The sequence below is a fragment of the Danio aesculapii genome, chromosome 10 (genome assembly GCF_903798145.1).
Source record: "Danio aesculapii chromosome 10, fDanAes4.1, whole genome shotgun sequence".
Lineage (NCBI taxonomy): Eukaryota > Metazoa > Chordata > Actinopteri > Cypriniformes > Danionidae > Danio > Danio aesculapii.
In genome coordinates this window covers 39,477,715-39,490,294 of record NC_079444.1, presented here as the reverse complement: position 1 = coordinate 39,490,294, position 12,580 = coordinate 39,477,715, and the positions used below count along the sequence as shown (strand labels likewise).

Here is a 12,580-nt window from a genome sequence, read left to right as displayed (position 1 = left end):
AGGTTAGGGTAATTAGGCAAGTTATTGTATAACGATGGTTTGTTCTGTAGACTATCAGAAATAAATATTGCTTAAAGGGGCTAACAATTTTGACCGCAAAATGGTTTTAAAAAAATTTAAACTGATTTTATTCTAGCCAAAATAAAACAAATACTTTCTCCAGAAGAAAAAACATTATTAGACATACTATATTTCCTTGCTTTGTTAAACATAATTTGGGAAATATTTAAAAAAGAAAAAAAATACAAAGGGGGGCTAATAATTCTGACTTCAACTGTATATAGCTAAATACACCCATCACAGATCTCTCTTTTAAATTAATATTTTATACAGGATGCTTTGTGCATATACATTAGATTGTTCAGTACCAAAGCAAAATTTGGAACTAATCTAACACAAATAAACTGAAGATCACATTCCAAAAATTAGTACACCCATTTTAATATGTTGGGGGAAAATATGAAATAAAATGATAATAAACACGGGGAACAAAAATCAACAGAAGCCTAAAAAACTATACAAATGTAGTCGAAATGTTGTAGTTTGTATTTTTTGTTTGCAATAACTTATGAATTTAAATGTATATATCGTTCTGTTCTTAAAGATGCTTGGTGTATATATATTTACTATTAAGTGACTATAAAGTTTTAATCAATAATAAGAGGTTAAGCTAATTAAAGCAGGGGAATGTTAATATTACTTTGATTAAGCTTGAACTTAAGACTTAGCCTGTCCCAGACCAGGCTAGATTCCCAGCATAAGCTGCCATAGTAAAAGAGTTTAAACTATCGTAAATTTCATTTATGACTCCGCCATTAATAAATCTGACTTACTAAAATAAGCCTGGCTTTTTCTCTAAGCTTGGTTTATGGAACAGATCCCTGATGTAAAGCGCTTTGGTCAATCTTGGTTGTTGTAAGGTGCTATATAAATAAAGGTTGATTGATTGCTTGTTTGATTGGCAGTGCTAACCACTGAGCCACCGTGCTGCCCCTGGATTTGATCAATTGTGTTTAAGTAAACAAAACATTTCATTCGCTCACACTCCAATGACATCAACAAACCTAACCAATCAGAGGCTCCGCAGAGAGGAAAGAGGCTTACAGTAAAACTTTTCCATTGTTTTCCGTGGCAAACCGATTTGGACTGAATCCAGAGGAGCAAAAAAAACACACAAACGCTTTCATTTTTACGCTTTCAATTCATGAATTTGAGCTCCATTGTGCCGAGGCGCCTTCCTTCTGGGCAATAAAACCGACTTTACAGACATGAAGAAAGCAGCTGTCAAAACTTGTGGATCTTTCAATATGATCTATTTTCTGCTTTATTAGTCAGAGCTAATATCTTTCAACACTTGAGAGAGCCGAAAGGACGCCTTTGTTCCCTGCGCATACATTGTCAGAAATATTTCATCAAATGCTAATCTTCGCGCTGAATTAGTTAAGGCCTTTCATATTGCCGCTTACAGATACACTTTTGACAGCGAAGCTTACGACTGCTATAAATAAAAATAAGCAAAACGCTTGCATTCGGAAAGAGGATCTGCTCGTGTTTCAATTCTTCAGTGTTTAAAAGCTAACAATTAGCATTTGTGTCTACAATAGCCGGCTTAAAGCTTGGCAAAAAACACGGCTTCCTGTTTTGCGTGCATGCTGAGAAACTGTCACTTTTACAAATGCTTCTCCGAGACTAAAAACAACAAAAAAAAATGGTGTCAAGTCTTGTGTGTCTGTGTGCAGCGGAGTACGACATGTGCTCAGACATCAGATCGCATGCATACACAACGGCTGTTTGGAGGAAGAAAATAGGACAGCACATAGCGGATTTTCACATGTGAATAATTTATCGGCGCAGACAGGAAAACAGAAGAACGCTCAGAACAGAATGCAGGTCGAGAGATCTGGAAGGGGAGCTTGAGCTTGTGCGTCTACTGTTAATTATGTTTGAAGATTCACTCACGCTGGATGTCGATGGTGACCGTGGCCTCTTTGCCGTTGGGCGCTGCTTTGTTGGAGGCCCGGCAGGTGATCTGCTGACCGCTTTCGATGTTCGAGGCTGAGATGTGGAGCGTGCTCACTGTGCTTTCTCTTTTACCATCTCGCAACAGAGTCTGCAAGAAAATACACACGTACAGTTAAAGTCAGAATTATTAGCCCCCCCTGTTTTTGTTTTTTTTGCCCAATTTCTGTTTAACGGAGAGATTTTTTTAACACATTTCTAATCATAATAGTTTTAATAACTCATTTCTAATAACTGATTTATTTTATCTTTGCCATGATGACAGTAAATAATATTTGACTCGATTTTTTTCACATTCAGCTTAAAGTGACATTTAAAGGCTTAACTAGGGTTATTAGGTTAACTAGGCGGGTTAGGCAGGTTTGTAGCCAGGGGTGGTTCAAAAGGCCGACCCCCCCACTCACAAAGTCCAGAATTTGGTCTTCACATGTGCTCGTTTGTCCTATTTTTGACTGATATGCCAATATAAATTGTTAAAAGTACCAATAGAAGAAGGCTTTAAGACAAATTTAAATTTTTATTATTAAAATTCTGGCTTTCTGAGGAAAGTTGAATGAGATTGTCAGTTTTTTATTTGCCTATAGCCTACACTTTTTAGTTTAAAACAAGTTTTACCAGATTCCTATTTTTTATCATTTTATTTAAAATGATGGATGCTAATAAATTTGTGTTTAAAAATAAGTATTTTATCACATTTCTTTATTATTTTTTAAATTTAAAACGCTAATCTTATTATTCAATCCAATTACATTATTTATAAAACTGTAATAATACAGTTTAAATGAAACTTTGTAAATAAATACTTAGTTAAAAAAGTATGGTAAGCACTTTGCAGGAAGTATTTTAGTACATGAAAACGTGTGGTTACGATCACCATCAGACAAGCTGATCCAGCAAAGATTGGTGCTTAAAATTGGCTAAAATGTAGAATATAAACCTCATCATTTAATAGAAAATGAGGCAAAAAAAGTCCACTTTTTCAGAACAAAAGAACCACCCCTTTCAATAGGCTGGCTACGGGGCTGTAATTAGGCAAATCATTCTATAAAGATGGTTTATTCTGTAGACAATCGAAAAAACATATAGCTTAAGGCGGCTAATAATTTTGACGTTAAAATTATTTTTAAAAATTAAAAGCTGGTTTTATTCTAGTCAAAATAAAATAAATAAAACTTTCTACAGAAGAAAAAATATTATTGGAAATATTGTTAAAATTTCCTTGCTCTGTTACACATCAAATACAATTCAATGGGGGCAAATAATTCTGACTTGTATGAAGAGCTTGTGAAATGCATTTTCTAGAATCAGATAATGATTGCGGTTCAGTTTACATTTCAACTTCAACTTCTTATAAAATACACATACAGCATGGACTACGCAAAGTACAAACATTAACCCTTGTGTATTGTTCAAGTTGACTACCATTTCATTATGTTTTTGTCCCATTGACTTCCATTATAATGAAATTTCTTTGATTAAAAAAGCCATGACAGCACCATGCATTCTTGATTGTTGATGGTTTTCCTTGTTGAGAAGAGGTCCAATTTGTCATTTTTACTGTTGATCATCAGTTGACAGCATTAACCCTTTAGATAGGCCTGTGCAAATACGTTTGTGGTTTTTATATGGAGTTCTATGGAGCAAAACAGCAGATTATAGAGTGTGCAGAAATACACTTACTGTGTTTACTATGTTCTGAGAGCTGAGGGGCTTATTTTGATTCACTCAGACATACAGTATCAAGATAAGTTTGAGTGAGTAAGTAAAAGGTCTCTCTTACACTCTTTCACACATAAATACACACCATACACTGAAAGAAATTATTCAAAGATGATTCCTTGGATTTACAAAAAAAATTACGTTAAGTGGTTGTAAACACTTTATTTGGGTTGAATTTAAACAAACAAATTAAGTTTAATTTTCTTAAATTTTTTTTTTTTTTAAATTCAACACAAATAAATTGTTTGCAACAGTTTTGCAGACATCATTTTTTTCATATAAAAGTCAGAAACTAAATCTTTTTTGCACTACAACTGATGATCAACAGTAAATGAACTCCCCCCAGCTTATTTCTGGCTAATGACAGATATGCCTGAGGACAGGTGTACTCACTAAGCTAGGCTATGGTATCAATTTTGGTGTGTAAAATTGTACCAACACAGAAAACCAGCAACAATGAAGAATGCATGATTACAGTATATGCTGTTATGGCTTTGCAATAAAAAATAATTATAATGGATGTCACTGGGGTAAAAACAGCCATCAACATAACGAAAGGGTAGTCAATTTGGCCAGAATGTATTGTTGAATTAAAATATATAAATATAAAAAAAACAAATAAAAAAAAACAAATCAAAGCATTTTCCATTTAAGATTTCCCATTTTCAAAATAAGATGTCACCAAAAATCATTCCATTTGCTGAAACACAGTGAATGTTGGCCAAATTAAAACTCAAAATGAGCTCAGAGTGGATGAAAACATCCCAACAGCACACAAGGTGAAGTTTATAAACTAATTTCAAGAGGATCATATGCTTACGATTGTTCTCAGCTGCTCACGCATCAGCTCTTGATTAGTTCTCCAAACAGATGAATCCTAACTCATTATAAAGAACCAGAGTTTTCTTATCTCAATATCGTCGTCTTGAAGAATCCCCCCTACCCACCCCTACTCCCCTTCCTTTCCAGATGGGCGACACGGCGGCCCAGTGATTAGCACTGTTGCCTCACAGCAAGAAGGTCTCTGGTTAGAGTCCCTACTAAACCAGATAACATTTCTGTGCAGTTTGCTCGTTCTCCCCGTGCTTGCGCGGGTTTTCCGCGAGTTCTCCGGTTTCCTCCCACAGTCCAAAAAATATGCAATCTAAGTAAATTAAACATACCAAAATTGATACCATAGCCAAGCATCGTGAGTACTCCTGTCCTCAGCCATAACTGTCATTAGCCAGAAATAAGCTGGGAGGAGTTCATTGAGATCCACCTGAGCTTAAACTCCCCTCTCGCCCTGCAAACGGGAGGGAGCCCACGACTCGAGGATCTCATAAGCTCAGGGCTCTCTCCTGGGAAAGCATGCCAAACAAGCTTTGTTATCAATCATCAGATAAGTGTGAACTCTTGAATGTTAAATTAAAATAAATTCCACAACAAGCAATGAACAAATGTGTCTTCAACTGTGATCTGAACCCCCTAAAGAAGATGCCTCTCGAATGTGCAGGGGAAGACCATTCCACAATTGGGGCCCTACCACAGAAATTGAGCGGTCGCCTTTCGATTTCTTTTTGGATCTTGGAACAGACAACAGTGACTGAATACCTGATCTGAGTGACCTGGTCGATGTATGAGAGCCTAAGAGATATTTTGGGGAAGAGTTGCGTTGAAAAACCAGGGATAAAATCTTAAAATCAATCCTGAACTTGACTGGCAAACCAGTAGAGAGAAGATAGCATTTGGCCATGCCCATGTGTTTCTGTAAAGTTATTATGAAATTGATCTTCAATTTTAGCACTACATGCAAATTCACATCAATAAGAACAACATTTATGCACTTTGGTTTATTTATCATGAATAATTTCAAGCTGAAGGGATTGTAGAAGTGGACAAAGCAACACTGTTAATGCCACATGCATGCTGATGAAAAAAAAAGGTTATCAAATCACCTATAGACCATTTTGAGGGATGTAAACAATAACAATGGTCCTAATCTATTCCTGTATTACATTTTTAATTTCCACAGCTTCCAAGAGTTCAAAAATGTCCACATATTGATAAATAAGGTTATGACAGCTGTTTTAACGTTTAGATACCATTAAATTGTCTCGTTACAGTTCTGAAATAGTTTGACAGCAAGCAGGAAATGTTCATGGGCGAATGACTTCGCCACATTGAAATGGTCTATTAGAGCAGTAAATGTTTAATTCTGTCATTTACTAACCCAGGGGTGTCCAAACTTAGTCCTGGAGGGCTGGTGTCCTGCAGATAGCTTCAACTTGCCTCATCACACCTGGATGGATGTTTCTAGAAAGCCTAGTAAGAGCTTGATTGGCTAGCCCCGGTGTGTCTGACTGGGTTTTCAAACTAAACTTTGCAGGACAATAGCCCTCCAGAATCCAAGTTTGCACATCCCTGGTCTAACCCTCCACTTGTTTAAAATCTATGTGAGATTCGTTCTTCTGTCAAACACAAAAGAATATATCATGAAAGAGAAGATTTTTTTCTCCTACTATGAAAGTCAAAGATTCCCAGCAACCAGCATTCTACAAAATATCTTCTTTTGTGTTGAACAGAGAAAGAAACCACATGGGGAAAGTAAATGAGGAGGTGATTTTCATTTTAGGTTGAACCACCCCTTTAAAGCCAATCAAAATTTTGTAGATCTTTTAACAGGGGTTAGGGTTATACTGTACTTTAGAACTCAAATCTCAAATTCTTATTATGAAATTAATTGATGTGTCGCTTTTTATGTAATAGTTTGGCTAAGCTGCCTTAACAGAAAAAGATCAACACCTGCTTTTACATTACTTCCCCTTTAGCAGGGATCAGCAGCTCATTTACGTTTAAAGAGACATGCACATAAAAAAGAGGTTTGCATTCACTTTGAAATGGACATGTGTGAGGTATTTATTTTTCATTTACAACTAGAAAGAAATAATACTGAAACTATACTCACAAATTATTTTGACAATGGCAAAACACAAAAAAATTAAATAAAATGAATGATAGAAAACTCAAACGTAACAAAGAAAATATAATAATTAAAAACTAGCGAACGGAAGTATACTCGACAAATTATTATTATTATATCTGCGATTTTTAACCAACTTAACTAAACTATCGATAATAGAAGTGTCTGTTTCTTTAAATTTTCTTGCAGTGTTTCAATGCCTACTTATTTTTAGCATGTTTAGGATTGCTGTTTAAGCCTGTGACAGTTCTTCAAGATCCCAGGGACAGGTCATGATATTTTGGTTTTTGGTCCTAATAAAATGATTTATTTATTTATTGATTTATTTATTTATTTATTTGACTATTTATTTGTCTATTTATTTGACTATTTATTTGACTATTTATTTGACTTCTTATTTATTCATTTATTTATTCATTTATTTATACATTTATTAGTGGCATAAATTAAATTTAGTTGTCTCTCTGTCATTCCTGTTGCCAGATCTTGCTGAAACAATTAAAAAATAAATAAATAAATAGACAAATAAATAGACAAATAAATAAATAGACAAAAAATAAGGGTGACACAGTGGTGCAGTGGGTAGCACGATCGCCTCACAGCAAGAAGGTCACTGGTTCGAGCCTCGGCTGGTTCAGTTGGCATTTCTGTGTGGAGTTTGCATGTTCTCCCCGTGTTTGCATGGATTTCCTCCGAGTGCTCTGGCTCAAAGATGTGCTGTAGGTGAATTGGGTAAGCTAAATTGGCCGTAGTGTATGTGTGTGAATGAGTGTGTATGGGTGTTTCTCAGTGATGGGTTACAGCTGTAAAGGTCTCTGCTGTGTAAAACATTTGCTGGATAAGTTGGCGATTCATTCTGCTGTGGCAACCCCAGATTAATAAAGGGACTAAGCCAAAAAGAAAATAAATAAATCAATAAATAAATAGACAAATAAATAAAAAAATAAATAGACAAATAAATAAATAATAAGACAAATAATTAAATAAACAAATGAATAAATAAAAACAATAAATAAATAGACAAATAGACAAATAAATAAATTAGACAAATAATTAGACGAATAAATAAATAAATAAATAAATTAATTAATTAATTTTAATTATTTATTTATTAATTAATTATTTATTTATTAATGAATTAAAATAAAACGTATTAAGACATAAAAAAAATATCATGACCTGCCATTGGGATTTTTGAGTACTGTCACAAGCTTAAACAGCAATCTTAAACATGCTTAAAACAAGTGGGCATGGCAACAAAAATTCAACAAAACAGACACCTATATTAATGATAGTTTAGTTAAATTGGTTAAAAATAGCAGATACCAAATGTGCAAGAGGCCAGAGAATTACTATGGCAACCAATACACCAATTACATGCACTGAACGATAATTTAAATATTTACATATGAGCATTTACACTTGTTCAGTTGCATCTGGAACGAGTCTCAAAAGTGCTTTTCAGTCCGTCTCGGAGGACATTCACACCTGATGTTTTTCACATGTGGACCAGCTGTCTGATCAGAGAAAACATGTGAAGTGGTTAAGCGTAAATAAGCCCAAAGTGCAGCACTTCGCAGATGGTCAACGGTTCTTTTTTTTCACACACAAAAAAAAACAAGCTAAACAATTCAAGATGGTAGACTATCATTGCTCTTGAGTGTAGGTCAAAGACGGAGCGCAGACCTCGCAATCAGCTCCTCTCTGTCAGAGACCTCTGAACAAACCATCTACCCAACAACCCTTGAGTCTCGAGCACCAAATCAGCATGTGTTGAAGGCCTGAGAGTATTTCTGAGAGTGGACAGGTCAAAGTACATAAATATGAGAACATAAAAAATACAACGTGCATAACAGTAGAAAGCATATTGTTATAGGTCATCTATAACAAAAAAAAAAAAGAAGTGAATAATATAGATATAAATAAAGCATAGATAGAACAAAACCAATGAGTGGTGGGGAATGACAACAATGATAGTAATGTAATGATTAAGTAAAGACAGTAAAAATGAAAGAAAAATGATAACAACAACAACAACAACAACAACAACAATAATAATAATAATAATAATAACAATAATAATAATAATAATAATAATAATAATAATAATATTAACAATAACAACAATAATAATAATAATAATAACATCATCTACAACTATTACTAATACTACTACAGCAACTACTATTGCAACTACTACAACAACTACCACAACAACAACAATTATTACTACTACTATGGCAACAGTTACAACTACTAGTACTACTACCACCACCACCACCCCCCACAACTACTACTACTACTACTACAACAACAACAACAACAACAACAACAACTACTACTACTTCCATCACAACCACTACTACTACTAATACTACTACTACTACTACTACTACTACAGCAGCAGCAGCAGAAAATACTACTACAACTACTACTACAGCAACTACTATTGCTACTACTACAACAGCTACAACAACTACCACAACAACAACAACAATTACTACTACTACTACAATTGCAACAGCTACAACAACAACAACTACTACTACTACTACTACCACCACCACCACCACAACAACTATTACTACAACTACTACTACTGCAACTACAACAGCTACAACAATAACTACTACTACCACCATCACAACCACAACTACTACGACTACAACTGCAGCAGCAGAAAATACTACTACAACAACTACTACTACAGCAACTACCATTGCTACTACTACAACAGCTACAACAACTACCACCACAACAACAACAATAATTACTACTACTACCACTACTACTACATCAGCAAAAACTACTACTACTACTCCTACCACCACCACCAAAACCCCACCACCACAACAACTGCTACTACTACTACTACTACTACAGCAGCAGAAACTACTACTACAACTACTACTACTACCACTTTATCAACTACTACTGCTATGACAGCTACTGTACAACAACTACTACTACCACAACAACTGCTACTACTACAGCAACAACTACTACCACCACAACTACTACTGCAATAACAACAACTACTATTACTACTACTAATACCACCATCGCAACCACAACTACAACTACTACTTCTACCATCACAACTACTAATACAGCTACTACTACTATTACTATAACCACAAACACTACAACAACAACAACTACTACTACCACCACCACCATAACTACTACTACAACAACTACTGCTATTACTACTACTACTACTACTACCACAATTACTATAACAACAACAACAACTACTACTACTAAAACAACTACTACTGCAACTACTATTGCTACTACTACAACAACAACCACAAATACTACTGCAAGAACAACATAAACTACAACTAGTACTACTACTACTACTACCATCACCACCAAAACTACAACAACTACTACTATAATCACAATCATTACTACTACTACTACTATTACCACCATCACCACTACCAAAACTTCAACTACTAATACTATAATCACAATGACTACTACTACTACTACTACCACAACAACAAACACTACTATTACTACTTTCATCACCACCACCACAACAACAACTACTACTACTACCACCAACCCTACCACAACCACAACTACTACTACATCAACAACCACTTCTACAACTACTACTACAATGACTACAACTATTACTAATACCACTACTACTACAACTTCAACAACAACCTGAAGAATGACAATGGTAGAAATACTACTACTAATAATGAGGAGATAATAGGAAAAGGACAGAATAGTAATGATAATAATAGCAAAAATAGACTCCATACTTAAAACATGGACACATAAGTAGGCCTGGGAAAATTTCTGATATGTTTGCTTTATCAGACTCCCTTAGTATTAGTTGAAAATTCTTCATCGCCGCAGAGGTTACACACACATCAGTCACAAAGCAGCGTTATATTACCTGCACTTCTATTCAAGCTATTGTGAAGCAGCCGTGTTTATAGAGGAAAGATTATTAAAAAATTGGTACAGATATTTGAAGGATATTGACTTCATCTAAAACAACCTACTGCCTCGCAGCTCTAACAGATTCTCTCGCGGAATTAATCAAATAATGTAATAAAAGAGAGCAGCTCTATTCCTGGAGAGAGAGAGAGAGAGAGAGAGAGAGAGAGAGAGAGAGGGAAAAAAAATGAAAAATTCAAATCTCTTGTGCTTTTATCATCTGACATTTTTTCTAAAAGGTAACTGTGTTATGATGAGACGAGGCTTTGCAGTCATTAGACATTCAGTGTGTTCGGTTATAAATCAAAGTTTCAGGCCCAAAAATCAAAGTTAAACTCAATCCAACATGCAGACGTGTGAATATTTCACTGATTCTTGAGAAATGAAACACCTGCGCTTCCATATATATCTGCCTTTAGTTGTGAAAATGTTTACGTTTACGTTATCTTTATATTTGAATGGAACATTTCAACGTCTGCTCGTTTTATTAAGATTATTAAATCATACTGTAAAATATGTATTTATCAATAATTAGATTGTGTAACTTACTACACTTAGAAGTACAAGTGTAGTAAGTTACACAATCTAATTATTGATAAATAATTATATATTAAAATAATATTGATTATTAATTAGACCATCAATCCATGCTAGTGAAGATCAAAATGGATTTAAAACATATTTCAAGAGTTCAAACTTAGCTGATGATTGCTTATAAAGCTTGTTTGGCATGTTGTCCCAGGAGAGAGACTTGAGCTCATAAGATCCTCGAGCTTGGGGCTCCCTCCCATTTGCAAGGTGAGAGGGGAGTTTGAGCTCAGGTGGATCTCGAGATTTCCCCTGCTGTAGTAACTAATGAACAGATAATGACTGCTCTTAAGAGATAACTACTTACTCGGAGCATATCAATGATGCTGGTTTGGATTAGTCAATTAACTTAAGTTGCATGTTTTTGGACGGTGGGAGGAAACTGGGGGAAACCCATGTGAACACGGGGAGAACGTATAAATTCTGCACAGAAATGTCGACTGGCTTGGTAAGGATTGGAACCAGTGACGTTCTTGCTATGAGGAAACAGTGCTAACCACCGGGCCACTGTGCCACACATCTAGGAAAGGAGGAGGAGTAGGGGTGGAAGGGGGGATTCTTCAAAACGAAGATGGCTGTAATATGGAACTAAGGGAATTTATAGCGGCTTAGGAATCGTCTGATTGGTGAATCATAAATTGAATAGTGCGGGACCAGCCGTAAGCAATCATAAGCATGTGATCATCTCAAAATTAGTTTATAAAAATTTTTTACAATATGGTGGCTCAGTGGTTAGCACTGTTGCCTCACAGCAAGAAGGTCACTGATTCGAGTCCCAACTGTGCCAGTTGCCATTTCTGTGTGGAGTTTGCATGTTCTCCTTGTATTGGCGTGGGTTTCCTCCGGGTCCTACAGTCCAAAGATATGTGGTATAGGTGAGTTGGATTAATTAAATTGGTTTGCAACTTTGGGTTGCACTAGGAAGGGCATCCGCCACATAAAACATTTGCTGGAATAGTTGGTAGTTCATTCCACTGTGGTGACCCCTGATAAATAAGAGAGTAAGCCGAAGGAAAATGAATGAATGATTTAAGTGATTAGGTCTAAAATGAAAAGGGCTCTTTCTCTAAAAGTTATATATTATATAAATATTAAAGGTCTCTATTTATTGATCACCGTAGAGCTAAAAAAATAATAATTAACTGGAATTTATATCAATTTATATCATTAAATCAGTACATTTTACCCATTTATCAGCTATAATTTTTCATCATTTCATATAAATGTCCCTTATTGTTGTTTATTATTATTCATTATTATTTTAAAGTCTTGTCGCTTATCTAAGTTTTAGGAACAACAAATAATTACTTGACTTCTGGTTGATCA

At 35.0% G+C, this 12,580-nt stretch overlaps 1 protein-coding gene across 1 annotated transcript in view; it reads right to left on the bottom strand.

The window, feature by feature from the left end:
- The window catches only part of kirrel3a (kirre like nephrin family adhesion molecule 3a), a 366,127-nt gene that overhangs the window by 97,638 nt on the left and 255,909 nt on the right, over positions 1–12,580 (bottom strand). Inside the window, exon 5 of the mRNA XM_056467134.1 lies at positions 1,960–2,110. Coding sequence (XP_056323109.1) covers positions 1,960–2,110 — 151 coding nt within the window. The remainder of the gene's footprint in view (positions 1–1,959; positions 2,111–12,580) is intronic.